This window comes from Bubalus bubalis, chromosome 18 (genome assembly GCF_019923935.1).
Source record: "Bubalus bubalis isolate 160015118507 breed Murrah chromosome 18, NDDB_SH_1, whole genome shotgun sequence".
Taxonomy (NCBI): Eukaryota; Metazoa; Chordata; class Mammalia; order Artiodactyla; family Bovidae; genus Bubalus; species Bubalus bubalis.
Genome location: NC_059174.1, coordinates 55,669,771 through 55,684,040, shown reverse-complemented (window position 1 = coordinate 55,684,040; position 14,270 = coordinate 55,669,771). Strand labels below are relative to the sequence as shown.

At 62.7% G+C, this 14,270-nt stretch overlaps 2 protein-coding genes across 4 annotated transcripts; one reads left to right on the top strand and one right to left on the bottom strand.

Annotated features, from left to right (window-relative positions):
• Nucleotides 1-393: 393 nt before the first annotated feature.
• On the top strand, nt 394-5,772 carry LOC102391206 (polynucleotide kinase 3'-phosphatase). Of its 3 annotated transcripts, none has more exons than XM_044931349.2 (17): nt 394-544; nt 797-960; nt 1,612-1,658; nt 1,996-2,298; nt 2,679-2,758; nt 2,836-2,893; nt 2,975-3,043; nt 3,383-3,454; nt 4,194-4,242; nt 4,340-4,410; nt 4,491-4,583; nt 4,678-4,774; nt 4,850-4,911; nt 5,089-5,198; nt 5,276-5,363; nt 5,446-5,507; nt 5,593-5,772. In XM_044931349.2, exons 2-17 carry the CDS (start codon nt 810-812, stop codon nt 5,708-5,710), a joined length of 1,530 nt encoding a protein of 509 aa, XP_044787284.1. In that variant the 5' UTR covers nt 394-544; nt 797-809; the 3' UTR covers nt 5,711-5,772. The 3 variants fall into 3 exon arrangements, with proteins under 3 accessions (XP_044787284.1, XP_006080131.1, XP_044787285.1); XM_006080069.4 differs by having other exon boundaries at nt 2,975-3,082; XM_044931350.2 differs by lacking the exon at nt 797-960 and having other exon boundaries at nt 439-544; nt 2,975-3,082.
• Nucleotides 5,773-6,164: 392 nt separating this feature from the next.
• Nucleotides 6,165-13,718, bottom strand: PTOV1 (PTOV1 extended AT-hook containing adaptor protein). The gene is made up of 13 exons (XM_025270019.3): nt 13,384-13,718; nt 10,816-10,953; nt 10,610-10,692; nt 10,483-10,540; nt 10,298-10,405; nt 9,049-9,204; nt 8,614-8,700; nt 8,453-8,526; nt 8,308-8,365; nt 8,018-8,122; nt 6,642-6,839; nt 6,488-6,559; nt 6,165-6,288 (listed from the first exon to the last, which is right to left on the bottom strand). The coding sequence occupies exons 1-12, from the start codon at nt 13,552-13,554 to the stop codon at nt 6,548-6,550; spliced, it is 1,248 nt and encodes a 415-aa protein (XP_025125804.1). The 5' UTR covers nt 13,555-13,718; the 3' UTR covers nt 6,165-6,288; nt 6,488-6,547.
• Nucleotides 13,719-14,270: the final 552 nt, after the last annotated feature.

Genomic DNA, 14,270 nt, shown 5'->3' with positions numbered 1-14,270 from the left:
AGATCACCACCGATGGAATGCTAACAACAGACAAGACTTCAACAGGGTAAACTATTACCTAGACAACTTTACAAATTATTTACATGTACTAACTCTATCTTCCTTGTAACCCCACAAAGTGGAAACGATTATCCTCACACTAGATGAGAAAACTGCAGCATTGCTGTCCCGACGGGGTTTCGTCAACTGACAATAACCTTAAAGAGAACTTCATGCCGCTGTAACTATCTCCGGCAAAAGAAATGAAACATTAGACTTCAACGCGGAAAGAGGAAAATCGGTGAGCATGGAATCCACTCCCCCCTACAGGCCTGAGTCTCATACTGCAGCAGAGGAGATGAAGGTCAGAGCTGCAGGGGACCGTAGGGTGCCTGGGCCTGAGGGGGCGGGGCTTATGCCGCAGCGGCGCCAATGCCCCGCCCACCTCGGTAAGAAGAGTCATTTCCGTGGGCGGAGAGACAGCAGCCAGCCGAGTCGCCGGCACAGCGCCTCCGGCAAGCCCTCCCCGGTCGGAAGTGGCGAATGAACCAAGCGGTGGGCAGGGGTGAGCGTGGGGCCGAGGCGAGAGCGCGAATTTTTCGGCCTTTGCCCTGGAAAGCGGGGGGTCCAGGCTCCCGGAGGTAGAGCGGGGCGTCGTCGCCTGGGAAACCGAGCTATCCCGAGGCCGACGAGTGGGTGGGACTTCCGGAACGTTTAGCGGAAGAAAGGAATTCCTAGTGGAGACGGCGGGAGGAGGCGGGACTTCCTGTGGCAACTGAGGGCTGCCAGTCAAACCGGTTTCCCTATTTCCCCTTAGGCCGACTCCCAAAATGGCCAGGGTGGAGGCCCAGGGTCGCATGTGGCTGGAGAGCCCCGCTGGGGGAGCGCCTCCCATCTTCCTGCCCCCAGGAGGGCAAGCTCTGGTCCTGGGCCGGGGACCCTTGACGCAGGTTACCGACCGGAAGTGCTCCCGAAACCAGGGTAGGCGGGGCGGGGCCTGAGCTGGACCGGGTGGTGTGGCGTGTGCTTAAGGAGCGGGAACACAGGCAGTTGGAAAGATAGACAGGAGGGGATATGCTTGGCCACCATGCGGAACTGCGTGGTGCGGCCAGCCCCGAAGTTGATAGGTGCCCCCTGTGGAGAGCACAGAAAGAAAAAGGGTGCTTGACCTGGATTTAGCCAGACGCCTTAGACGGGAGCGGATGGAGTCCATCCCGAGACACGTGTCACTGGACAGAGAAGTATACTCACAAGCTGCCGCGAAGACTTGAATGAGGCCACGACCCTTGTTAAGCAGAGAGCCGGTTCTATGGATAAAAGTGCATATTGCGGGCCAAGCCCGGAATCTGCATCTTGTCAAGGTCCTACATTGTCAAGGAGAAGCCATTTCTACACAGAAAAATACCTGCCGTCTCCCTAGGCGAGGACTAGTGTCCCAGGCAATTGTAAGGCCTTTATCTGGCTCCTGCATGCCAAGGAGTGAGCCAGTCCTACTTAGAAAATAAACTGCTTCCTCCTGCCGAATGGGTGCTGTGGCCCCATCCTGTGGTTTGAAGCGGGGCGTGCTCCCCAGTAAGGAGGGAACCAGTCACCCAAGGATTCAGATCCTGACTCCACCCCTTCAATCTTCAGTGGAGCTGGTCGCTGACCCTGAGACTCGGACGGTGGCAGTGAAACAGGTACCGATTCCTTAACAAGAGGCAGCAGGCCTGGGGGTGAGGATGGAGGGTACGGAGAATCGTCACCCAGCGGGGAACGGGCCCAATTGGGAAAACCAGACTCTGGGAGGGGAACAGGTGTAGCCCGCTGCAATAGGGTAAACATCCATCTCCATTTAAAATGGGTAAGACTGGAGGCTGCTAATCTTCCCAGAGCCTGATTGGCGGTACACGGTGAAGAGGCGGGGCTCAAGGGCCTGATTGGCTGGTGGAGAACGGCGAGTCCTTTCCCGTGTTATTTGATTGGAGGAGGTTGCCGGGGGGTGGGGCCAGCTCCAGTTACCGCCTCTCTCTACAGCTGGGAGTTAACCCCTCAACTGCCGGGACCCAGGAGCTGAGACCTGGTTTGAAGGGCGCTCTGGGGGTGGGGGACACTCTGTATTTGGTCAATGGCCTCCACCCGCTGACCCTGCGCTGGGAAGAGGCCCTCACTCCAGAATCCCAGCCAGACACTCCACCCAGTACCCCTCCTGTGACCCGAGAGGGAGAGAAGGAAAATGTTGAGCAGCAGAAAAAGCGGATAAGGAAGTCATCCCCTGGCTGGGAGACCTTCGAGAAGCTGCTGGTGTTCACAGCACCTGGTGTGAAGGCTCGGGGCAAGGTGAGGCCCAAGCTGAAGACTGAGCTCTAGCACAGTCCAGTTAACACCCAAACAAAACTTAGCTCCTATTTGGATTTTCATGGTTATTAGTCCCCAAAAGTGAAATGGAAGGAGGCTGGGTCAGATACGAAACCCATTTTAAAGATTGAAATACTGAGGGGCTCAGGAGGAATGGGAGGTGGTAGAGAAGATTTCACTCTCTGCTGTCCGGGTGGCATCCTTGTCCTTACATAGGGTGGGTAGGCCCGCTGTGACTGGGTTTCCCCATCTGTAAGGGGCGGGCGGTCATAGTCCCAGCTTGCAGAATTGATGCGAGCCAGCCTGTGAGCTAGGTGGACTAGAGGTGTAACAGTGCTGCTCTTTTTTCTGGGTGACGCCAGGTGGCTGGTTTTGATCTGGACGGGACCCTCATCACCACACGTTCTGGGAAGGTCTTTCCCACTGGCCCCAGTGACTGGAGGTGATTGGAGGCAGTAGGAGGGGGTGCTGAGGCACATCCGGGCCCCAGGTCACCTTGCGCTTCCTCGCCCGCCCTAGGATCTTGTACCTAGAGATTCCGCGGAAGCTCCGGGAACTAGCCGCCGAGGGTTACAAGGTGTGTGCCCCGTGGGGGCCGGCTCACAAGGCGGGCCTGGGCCTGATGAGGGGCCCGGGTGACACCCCGTCTCCTTCACAGCTGGTGATCTTCACCAACCAGATGGGCATCGGGCGCGGAAAGCTGCGAGCGGAGGAGTTCAAAGCTAAGGTGGAGGCTGTGGTGGAGAAGCTGGGGGTCCCCTTTCAGGTATGGCTGCACGGGAGGCTGAAGGACTATGTAGAGGGACAGAGAGGCTGAGACAGGGCCCAGAGATAGCGCGGTGGGCCGGAAAGGAGGAAACAGAGACCCGGGGAGAAGGTGTGACATGGTGAGCCAGTTGGGGAGTGGGTGGGAGCCCCGGGGGTGGTTATGCTGACAGATGCATTGCAAGTGGTGCTCACCTTGGTGAGGGTTGGCGTAGTGTCTTTGGGATTCAGGTGCCCTTGAAGGACTCTGGGTGTCGGAGCAAGAGTCAAGGATGGTGTCTGACCCCCGCCCCACCCACAGGTGCTGGTGGCCACGCACGCAGGCTTGTACCGGAAGCCGGTGAGCGGCATGTGGGACCACCTGCAGGAGCAGGTGAGCCTCCGACTCCCAGGGCTCCCCGCCCATCTGCCCACTCCAGGTCTCTGCTCCATGACCTTCCCTGTCACCCCCTCCCCAGGCCTGGCCGCCTCAGTTTCTTTGCTGTCATGTCCTAGTGCTGGTGGGTGAGGCCAGTGCTTTTAAACTCGGAAAACCGGAGTGGTCCAGAGAGAAATCACCTGTGGATTCATTCATGGGTTTGTTCTTCAGAACAAACAAAGCTTCTTGAGCTGAACGTATTAGTGGACAAGACAGACCTGCCTGCGCCCGGGTGCTCCTGGACTAGGGAGGGCGCGGACGATAAATGTGTTGATGGATGTGTAAACAGTGAGGGTACAGCCGGGTGTTGATTAAAGGTGGTTAGTGAGGGAGCCGTGTGTCATCTGAGGAAAGAGCAGAGTAACAGCAAGTGCAACGATCTTGAGGTGGATGGAGTCTGGTGTGTTCGCGGGCAGGGAGGAGGCCTGTGTGGCTACCGCTGAGCGGGTGAAGGGGCGAGTGCGAGGTCAGACTGCGTGGGGTCCGGAGCCGCGCCAGGTGGGAGCGGGCGCCCTCTGGTGGCCGCTTGTGGAACAGACGGTGAAGCGGCTGAGAAGTGGCTGAGGTCTCAGAGGCTGGAGGGCAGGCCTAGTGCCGGGCACTGACGGAGGGGACCTCCTGGCGGGACCCGTTAGTGCGACAGATGTGGGCGTGGGTTCCTTACTGCCTCTCATGTGTCCCCGTCCCTGCCCAGGCCAACGAGGGCGTGCCCATCTCCATTGGGGACAGCGTCTTTGTGGGAGGTAAGGGCCTTGGACTGGGGAGGTGGGTGGGTGCTGGGCCCTGATGCGGACGGGCCGCCCCCAAGGATGCGGGTGGAGACGAGGCTCCGTGTTCCAGACGCAGCGGGACGCCCAGCCAACTGGGCCCCTGGGCGCAAGAAGAAAGACTTCTCCTGTGCAGACCGCCTGGTGAGTGCTCCACACCGTCCCGCCCCCGGAGCCCGCCCCCACCCCACCCCACCTCACCCAACTTGCGCCCTCGCCTGCAGTTCGCCCTGAACGTGGGCCTGCCCTTCACCACACCAGAGGAGTTCTTTCTCAAGTGGCCCGCGGCCCGCTTCGAGCTCCCAGCCTTTGACCCGGTGAGGCCTGAAGAGCGGTGCAGGTGACAGGGCGGGGGTGGGGGGGCGCACAGGGATGGGGCCGGGTCTCTCTCATCTTGTCTGTCCCTCCCAGAGGAGCGTCGCCCGCTCTGGGCCTCTCTGCCTCCCCGAGTCCAGCTCCCTCTTAAGCTCAGACCCGGAGGTGGTCGTCGCCGTGGGATTTCCTGGGGGTGAGACTCCCTGACCCCCAGAAGCCCCAGCCCCTCTCGACTCCTCAGGCCCCACTGACCCTGCACCCTTCACAGCCGGGAAGTCCACCTTCCTCCGGGAGCATCTCGTGTCAGCCGGATACGTCCACGTGAACAGGGTAGGACTCGGTCTTCATTGCCCCCGACCCCGCAAGAACTGTCCTCTTGGTCTCCGCTCCCTGGACAGCAGTCCTTTCTGACTCTCTGTCACTCTGCCTCGGTGTCCCCCCGCCGGCCCTGGGTCCCTGTGCCCCTGTGCCTCCCAGGCCCCATCCCTGATCTCTCTCGGTCTCCAGGACACTCTGGGCTCATGGCAGCGCTGTGTGACCGCATGTGAGGCGGCCCTGAAGCAGAGGAAACCGGTCGTGATCGACAACACAAACCCCGACGTCCAGAGCCGGGCCAGGTACCGGGGTCCCAGGGAAGGCCCCTGGAGGGCGGCCCCGGGCCCTTTACCAAGCCCCCCGCCCTCCCCTCCCCAAGGTACATCAAGTGTGCCCGGGATGCGGGCGTGCCCTGCCGCTGTTTCCTCTTCAGTGCCACCGTGGAGCAGGCGCGCCACAACAACCGGGTGAGCAAGCACCCCCAGCCCCCCCAGTCCCCCCAGACCCCACCAAGCCCTGGCCTCACCGGCCCCACCTCTGCCCCTGCAGTTCCGGGAGATGACCGATTCCTCCCACGTGCCCGTGTCCGACATCGTCATTTACGGCTACAGGTGGGGGCTACAGGGTGAGGTGGGGGGACATCGGGTTGAGCCCCAAAGTTGGGCCTCGCCTCCAGCCCGCACCCTCTGCTACCAGGAAGCAGTTCGAGGCCCCCACGCTGGCTGAAGGCTTCACAGCCGTCCTGGAGATCCCATTTCGGCTGCATGTGGCACCGCAGCTCGAGCGGCTGTACCGACAGTTCTCAGAGGGCTGAGCCATCTTGCGCCCCCCACCCCGGCCCTTGCCCCTCCCCACAATAAATGCTATTTTCCCTAACGCTTGGCCAGCATTTTGCTAGGGAGAAGGGTGGTTCACCCAGCCAGGCCAGCAGCACAGACCCACTGGGCCCAGGGTCCCAGGAAGGCGCTAATGGGGACCCTGCCCCCTGGGGGGCCCCTGCCTCTCCTGGGTTGGAGAGGTTTATGTTGGTGGCAGCTGGAACCTGCCTGGCCCTGCCTCGTGTCTGCTTCCAGCCGAGTGAGGCCCGTGGAAGCCACAGGGCAGGGAGGGCAGCCTGGGAGCAGCTGCAGGAAAAACCCTGGAAGACTTGGAGCAGCAGGTACCGCCCAGGCTGGGCAGCTCTGTGCGCGGTGGCATCCTCTCCCAGCTCAGCTGAGGGGCCCGGCCTCTCTGGAGGCAGGAGTCTGAACAGAGCCAAGTGGCCGGACGGCTTTTAAAAGACTTTATTGGGGAAACGCATAGGGTAGGGGGCTGTCCTCGGAGACATCTCAGGACGTGGTCCTCCATCTCGCCGGGCGGGCGCAGTCCCCAGAGGCTCCTGCTCAGAAGCATCTGATCGGGGGTGGGGGCAGAGAAAGAGGAGGACTGGGTGGGGAGCCCCGCTCCCCGCCCCAGGCCAGAAGCCTCCCAGGGGCTCAGCGGGGGCGGGCGGGCCTCTCCCTCTCTGGTCTCCTGTAAGCCAGGGTCACACCACCTCCCAACCGCAGGCGTGTCCACGGGGCCCTCCTGCCCTGGGCCGGCTGCCACTCACCAGTCTTCGCAGGGGCCTCATCTGTGACTCCTGGAGAGGCCCGGCCCCAGGGGGGGCCCATTACCCCCCCATCTGTAGGGAAGGATAGTAGGGAGGAGTCAGCCGCGGGCCGGGGCGGGTTGGGGAAAAGGGGCGCGGCGAGGGGGGTCCTCACCCCTCGCTGCTGCTGCTCCTGCTCCAGGTTCCGCTGCAGCACCTGCTGCTGGTTGGCAATGACGCGCCGGATGCCGTTGACGAAGTTGCTCTGGTCGTGGGGGATGAGGCCAATGAAGATCTTCTTCTCCGAGGAGTACAGGAGCATGAGCACGCGCACCTCACAGGAGGCCTTGTAGGAGAAGTGCACGCAGCCCGCCTGGCGGCGCAGAGAGCGGTCACAGCCGGCCCTCAGCGCGCTCCTTCCCTTGAGAGCCCGCGTCCAGAGGACAGAGCATTCCGGGCCGTCCCCAGGCCTGTCACCACTCCCAGGAGGGGACCTGAGACAGAAGCGCCTGCCCGAGGGTCCTCCCAGCACGCTCCGGTGATCCTGTGACCCCCACGCCGGCTGGGCGAGCACCCAGGCTGCCGCCACAGCCGTGACGGACAGCACCGCACACAAGCCACCCCACGCTAGGGGAGAGACGGTGGGGCCCCAGGGCCGCCTCCACTGGGGAAACCCTCGAGGCAGTCGAGAGCAAGGAGGCTGGGCAGGTGGCGCACCCCGTGGCTCAGCACCACAGCACCCACAGGTACCAAGCGCCTCCCGACCCATCTCGCCGGCTCCTCGCCCTCTGCAGGCCCGGGCGTCACCGTCCCTACCTCCCAGGCTGAGAGCTTGAGGCCCCGCGGGCCCCCAGAAGAGGCTGTGCGCCACCACGGGGGCCAGCGGTGACAGGGCCAGGGCTCTCCCAGTACCCACCGGAGCTGAGAGCCTGCGGGGGTGCTCACAGTAAGGTCTCCCTGAGGGAACTCTGAGCTTTTAAACTCTTGTTTTACCACAAAAGGCATACACAACCAGCCCCTCAAAAGCACGAAAGCACGACTATGATGCCTTCAGCTGATTTAGAAAGAAATGCTGAGCTAGGACAGCCGGACCCAGTAGAGCAAATACCCAAAAGCGCACACAGACAGCTGTGGCTTCAGGAGCCCAGGAGCCCGACGCCCTTGCTTCCCAGAGGGAGAGACTGAGGCCTGCAGAGCAGAGGGACCAATTGAGACGCGCAACAGATGAGCGCCGGGGGTAAGAGCGCGGGCTGGAGGAAGACAGACCCCGACCCAGGGAAGGGCGAGGACACGGGGCAGGTAAGGGCCTGGGAGCAGGGGTAACCCAGACAGCGAGCAGGACCCAGACGCCCAGCATGTGCGGGCACAGCCTCTGAGCCTGTCTCCCCATCTGTAAACCGGGGTCAGGACAAGTGATGTCCACGCACACAGCACTGCCTGCTTCCCCACGGCCGGTTCTGGGGGAACCTCCCCTCCGTCTCCTTTCGGTTTCTGCGCCCCGAGTCGCTCTGTCTGGGGTCGTCAGCCCGGCGCGCGGCCCGCCTCACTCACAAAGCCGTTGTCCATGATCCGGCACAGGCTCTTCAGCGTCTCCAGGTCCTTGGTGAAGTGGAACTGCACCAAGCGGGAGTTCCGGAAGAGCGGCACCAGCGTGGTCTGCAGGGCCCAGGGACGGCTCCATGAGGCCCCCACACGGTGGCCACCCAGCGACCCCGCACCTCACCCCGGCTGTGACCCCCTCGAAGCCAGGCCTGCAGCACCCCACGCTCCTCCACGTGCGTAACAGGCAGCACCCCCCAACCCCCGCCCGGGGGTGGAGGCAGGCGCCCCTCCCCGCTCACCAGGAGCTGCTGCGGGATGAGCTGCATGTACAGCTTCCTCGGCCACTGCTCGGTCCTCCTGCAGGGACACGCCCGCGGGTCAGGAGGCGGGGCTCCCTCCAGCCCCGCCCCCGCCCTCCAGCCCCGCCCCCTGCCCACCACTCACAGGATCTCCCCTTGGTTCACGTAGATGTGCGAGGGCAACCACCGCTTAGACCGGCTGTGGGGCTCAGGCCTGGGCTTTTGGGGGGAAGAGGCTCAGGTCAGGAGTGGAAGGCGCCCTGGGTCAGTGACGAAGCACTGGTCCCAAGGTCCCCTTGGCCTCACCTCCTGCCACTCCATGACTCCGCTCCACGCCAGGAACTTGTTGTTGACGATCTGGACGGGGCCCGCCACGCCGCCAGGTCCCACTGCCTGTGGGAGGAGACAGGTGGGCTGGTGCTCCAGGTTCCCCAGAGAAGGAGCCTGGGAATCTGGAGGCTGCCCCAGGGCCCAGCCCTGCCTCGGACCCCTGCCAGGCTTGTGTTTCCAGGCTGCCCACAGGCCTAGAGGACTCCCCAGTGCTGGCCCAGCCCCGCTGCCCCCATGCCCTCAGCTGGGACACTTTCAGGTGAAGGAGACGCTGTGAACCGCTGGTGAGGTGGGAGCCATGGTGCACACACACCCCATCCTGCCAGACTGCTGTGCCCGCCAGCCTGTCCAGCTCCCTGTGCCCCACCAGCCCTGCAGAGCCTCAGGGCGAGCGGCAGCCCCGGGGCACACCTGTTTCCGGGTGGTGATGACCTGCCGGATGGCGTTGACGAAGCCGCTCTGGTCATAGGGGATGAGGCCCATGAAGATCTTCTTCTTGGACGAGTACAGCAGCATGAGCACGCGCACCTCGCATGGGGAGATGTGCGGGAAGAGCATGCAGCCCGCCTGCGGGAGGGTGGGCATCAAGGGGCAGAACCCTCCAAGGGACCAGGGCCGCCGCGGCCTGAGAACCTGCACCTTGGTGTCGGCCCCACAGTGATCTGGGGTCAGGACAGGGGCCCCATGTCGGGAGGTGAGGGTCCTGAGAGGGCTCCATCTCCCACGCCCGCCCCCCACCCCAGGCTGGCCCTGTCCCGGGAGCCTGGGCCCAGCGGACAGAGGCCACCACACCGGGGGGAGACGCCAGACCAGAGCCTGCGAGCAGACCCAGCTCTGCGTCCTCCTAGCTTTGACCCAAGGCAAGTCACCTCTGCACCTCAGTTACCTGATCTGTACAATGGCATAACAACAGTGCACACAGCAAGTGCCACATAAATGCCTGTTGCATGAAAAGCTACTGCCTCCTTGGTGGGACTGCAGGAGAACCTGAGCCCCAACAGGCATCCCCGTCCCCACCGGGGTGGAGCAGGCGCACTCTCAGCAAACAGTGCTGAACCAGGCAGGAGAGAGACCCCCCCCACCTGTCAATCCCACGAAGAAGGGGAGGGCCGCACAGCGCCCCTTGAAGACCACAGCCGGGAAGCAGGCTGTCCCAGAGGGGACCAAGGACTGGAGGAACCCCAGAGCAGAGCCCTCCAGGCAGCTTCCCTTGGACAGCTGCTGGAAACGTGCCCACGCCAGCTGTGTCTGAGCCCTGACTCTTAACAACCTCACCAGCTCAAGTTTACTGAGCACCCACTACCCTCAGACCACTGCCTCAGTTTTACACAAATGCCCTGGCTCCCCCCAGGGGGCCGCAGATAAGAACTGTTCCCTGCTCCAGCTCTTTCTCGTCACCCCCACTTCCAGGTCCCTCCCTTTGCTCCTGTGCTCCATGCCCGCCACGGCCTGGTCTAGCGGAGAGCTGGGTTCCTCCGCTGTCCCCTCTAAGCAGTGAGACCCCAGTTCACAAGGACGGGGGATGCCCCCAGAGGTCTCCCCGGACCCTGCCACCCGCCTCGATTGTCCCAGCAGAGTTCTGCCTACCACTTTACTTGGTCACCATGGTGTTCCCAGGGCCTCTGTCCCTGCCCACCCCCGTCACCCCTGCCCCACTCACGAAGCCGTTGCCCATGACCCGGCAGAGCCCCTTGAGGGAGTCACAGTCTCTGTTGGTGAAGTGGAACTGCGCCAGCTGGGAGTTGCGGAACAGGGGGCCCAGGGTGGTCTGGGGGCGACATGGGGGCAGCAGGGTCAGGACTGGGCAGGTGCTCATGGCCGGGGCAGGTGAGGGTGGGGTCTCACCAGCAGCTGCTGCGGGATCAGTTGCATGATCAGCTTCTGTGGCCACTGGTCAGTCTCCCTGCAGGAGGAGAGGGTCAGGAGGGCGCATCCCCTCTGCCACCCACCCTCGCACCCTGCCCGCACTCACAGGTTCTCGCCCTGGTTCACGTAGGCCTGGCAGGGAAGGGCCCGCTTCAGCTTCGCGGTGGAGTCCGAGTAGGGTCTGCGCTTCTGTGGTGGGGGCAGAGGGGTCTCTGGACACAGCCCAGCTGTACGGGCTGGCTGCCTACCTGCGGGACCCCCAAATCAGCCCCCACCCTGCAGACTCCCAGGGCTCAGGCCGCGGGCGCTCACCTCCTGCCACTCCAGGACACCGCTCCAGGCCAGCAGCTTGTTGCTGAGCCGGTGCTCACCAACGGCCAGGCCCCCGAGGGCGAGTCCAGGCGAGGAGGGCCCGATGGGGCCCAGGGCCCCAAAGACCCGAGCACCTTGCTGCGGGAGAGGGGGAGGCGATTGAGGAGCTGCCCCCACCCACCCCAGAAGGGACACCCCAACCTCCAGACCCCAGGCCCCCTGCGGCAAATCGCCCCGGGCAGTCTCCAAACTCTCTTCCAGAGCTGACACTCAGACTGGGTGAGCCCCACGTCCTTTTCTGCCCGGCCTGCCTGTCCTCTCAACGCTGGTCCCTGAAAGCAACCAGCTGCTTCCCCTTCAGCCTTTGCTCGGGCCAGGCTCTGCTCTGGCCTGCCATGCCCGCCCCTTCAAGAGATACACCCCACTCATCCTCCCAGGATCATCAATTTTGGGTCCCTCTATTGAGATACGACTCTCAGAACACCCCACGACGCCCAGCCAGCTTGCCCCATCCCGCCCAAGCACAGAACTCTCTTCCATGGTTCCCCCTGCCCTGGAGAGAGAATTCAGGCTCTTCCCCCTGCTCCTGCCAGGTAGGCTCCAGCTCTCCCTCACACAGCCCAGGCTGCAGCCACTTCAGGCTGACCCTGGGGAGGCGGGAGGAAGCGACCGGAAGCACAGAGAACAGAACTCTGGGAACTGGGAGCCAGACAACAAACAGAGGGTCTCCCAAACACAGTGTCTTGAGAGCTTCTGCAGAACACCAGAATGTTGGCAGAATGAAGCCAAGCAGGACACATCCTACTCGTGGGGCACTATCCCGTCATCTTTTAACACACACACACCAAAAACATCTCAAAACAAACAAGGTGGAGTTCTGGACTGCGGGGCAGCAGGAAACTCTCGAAAACCTCTCAAGTAGGCGCCTCCAGGCAGCCAGAAAAAATAAAGGTGGTTATTACTTTTCATCTTACTACTAATGAGTATTTTTTTCCAAATTTCCTATAAAGCACACAGGTGTCTTCTGCCCCAGAATATGAGGCAGGAAAAACTATATTTCGCAAGAGCTTAAAAGGCAAAGAAATCTGAGCCAAGCGTGCTCTCCGTGTGGGCAGGTGGTTCTGGGATTCAGACAATCCAGTGAGATCAGGAAGAAAGGCAGAGAGCTTCCCGCTCTAAGAACATGGTGGTGTGTGTTCCTGAGATGGAGATAGACTGTCGGAGCCCTGGGTGCGTAGGCACCACAGCCAGAGCCCGTAACATCCAAGAAACTAGTTAGATCACACAACTGTAGAAGCCCTTGGGATCCAGACAAACGCACTTAAGGACCTGGGTAATGTGAGCACCAGGGACACCTGTTTAAACTCTTCCGTATTTCTAGCCATCAGACTAACCACGTTTTAATCTGGGGGGTGACGATCAGAGAAGCTTAAGCCCAGGTCTCACCGAATGCAGGATGAGCATCAAGGTGGAGGGTCACGTTTAAGGACTAGACCTAAATGCAATCCTAAAAGGAAATCTCACATCTGGACAGGTGTGCATGTAAACTGGCTGTGCCTCCCACATGTGTTTTGCTAGTCGCTGCATAGGAAGCCTTTTTAATACTTGAAAAAAGATGAAAGCCTGAAGACGCACGTTTAAGGACCCAGGAGACGCTTGTGAACAAGAGGACATGAACGCTAAGAAACTGGGAAGCAATGGAGTCAAGGGTGATGTTCAAGAGCAGAGAGGTGTTCAGAGTCCGGGCATCTGACTCTTAACATCAAGAAAACCTGCTCAAGGCTGGTGTGCAGCTGCCACAGGTCCCCGCCACGTACAACGGTGAGGCAGGGTATTTATTAATTAGCCCCAGGTTAGGGTAAACGGCGCATCTGAGCAAGCGTGTCACAGTTTAGCTGTGCGTGATTTAACGTTGGGATGTGTGAATTTACCGCCCCAAAAACCTTAGAAAGATTTTTGAGAAGTATGTACAGGTTGTGAGTCTGGGGAAGCGTGTCTAACTTAGCGTCCCCGCGAAGCTATGTTTATGTTTAAGATCTGGGCTTGCCGTGATCAGTGGGGACATCCCACACCTGGGCAAGCGCGCAAACGAACCCCGGGCGCACACGCCACGGGCGCCCTGCTGAACGCCCCCGGGGGCAACACCTGGGCGCCCGACTGCGAGACGCGGGGACCCTCGCCAGCGCCCCCCGCCCCTCCCCCATCTCCAGCTTCCCTGCGCGGAGAGAGAGCAACTTTCCAATTGGAAAAACAACAGTACATGCCGACCGTCCGCCCGCCCCCCACCCAGCGTTCGAATCAGGCCGCGGAGTCAGCAGTAATTTGAGCCCTTGCCACCCCCGTACCCCACCCCCGCCACCCCATCCCGAACGCGAAACAAAGGGGAGAGCCCGGCGCGTACCACCCAGGGGGTTTCACGGGGGAAGCGGGTCCCAGGCGGGACCACCCTTCGGGTCACCGGAGAAACCCCCGAGGGGGTGGGAGCCGGGGGACAAAGACACCAGCCCGGGGGAGGGGCCGGCGGGGGCGGGGCCGTGGAAAGCTCTGGAAAAAGGGCGGGGGGCTCACCATGGGAGGGGCCGAGCGAGCCCGGATCCGCGGCGGCTGCGGTCCCCGAGGGCTCGCCGGCCAGGAGCGCGAGCGGGCGGCGCGCGCCGTGAAGGGCCGCAGGGGGCGGCCTCGACCCCCGAGGGGGCCCCCAGCGCCGGAGCGGTGCGGGGCGCGGCGCGGACGGACCATGGCGGGCGCGGGCCGAGCGGGCTGGGGGGGCTGCCACGGGCCGCACGGGGGGCTGCGGGCTGCGCCGACTGAGGGGCGCGGGCGCGCGGCTCCGGGGGAGACGGGCCGGGCTGTACCAAGCGCAGGGGACGCGCCTCCGGAGAGGGGTCGCCGCGGCCGAACCACTGCGGCGAGCGGGGGAGCGCGGCGCGTACCAACAGCGTCCGCGAGGGGGCGTGGCCGGGGCGTACCAAACGGGGCGGGGGGGGCCCAGGGAAAGGGTGTGTGGGGCGGGGAACTCGGCAATTGGACGGGGCCGTGGGCCGCCGCGGACGAAATGGAGGGCCTGAGAGGACGTGAAAGAAACCCCCTCAGGGGGCGGGGCTGGGAGGCCACACCGAAGGGAGACGGGGCGGGGGGCGGGGAATGAACTTAGAGGGTGATACCAAGCGGGCTCCGGGCCTGGGGGGGCATGCCGGGCGGCGGAACCGGGAGACTACGTCGGGACGCGTCAGAAACAGAGGGAGGAAGGAATAATAGGCCTGGAGGCAAGGGAACCGACCTAGAGGTTCGGAAATACGGATCGTTCCAGAAACTCAGGAGACGACTTAGGGTTTCAAGGGAGTGACGTGGCCAGGCGGCCGAGGGACCACAACTCCCAGCGGCCTCCGCGCGGCTTGGGCGGAGCCGGCGGTCCCACAGCTGCGTGCCCATTGGCTCCCGCGACCTAGGCTCCG

Bases quoted from the DNA above. Each gene is read 5' to 3' on its own strand.
- PTOV1 (XM_025270019.3), bottom strand. From the start codon at position 13,554: ATGGTCCGTCCGCGCCGCGCCCCGCACCGCTCCGGCGCTGGGGGCCCC. The intron at 10,693-10,815 runs GTGAGCGCCCGC...CCCCCACCACAG, and splicing joins GTGTCCTGGAGTGGCAGGAG to AAGCGCAGACCCTACTCGGA. The intron at 8,366-8,452 runs GTGAGTGGTGGG...GTGTCCCTGCAG, and splicing joins GTGAACCAAGGGGAGATCCT to GAGGACCGAGCAGTGGCCGA.
- LOC102391206 (XM_006080069.4), top strand. From the start codon at position 810: ATGGCCAGGGTGGAGGCCCAGGGTCGCATGTGGCTGGAGAGCCCCGCT. The intron at 4,912-5,088 runs GTAGGACTCGGT...CTCGGTCTCCAG, and splicing joins GATACGTCCACGTGAACAGG to GACACTCTGGGCTCATGGCA. The intron at 5,508-5,592 runs GTGGGGGCTACA...CTCTGCTACCAG, and splicing joins ATCGTCATTTACGGCTACAG to GAAGCAGTTCGAGGCCCCCA.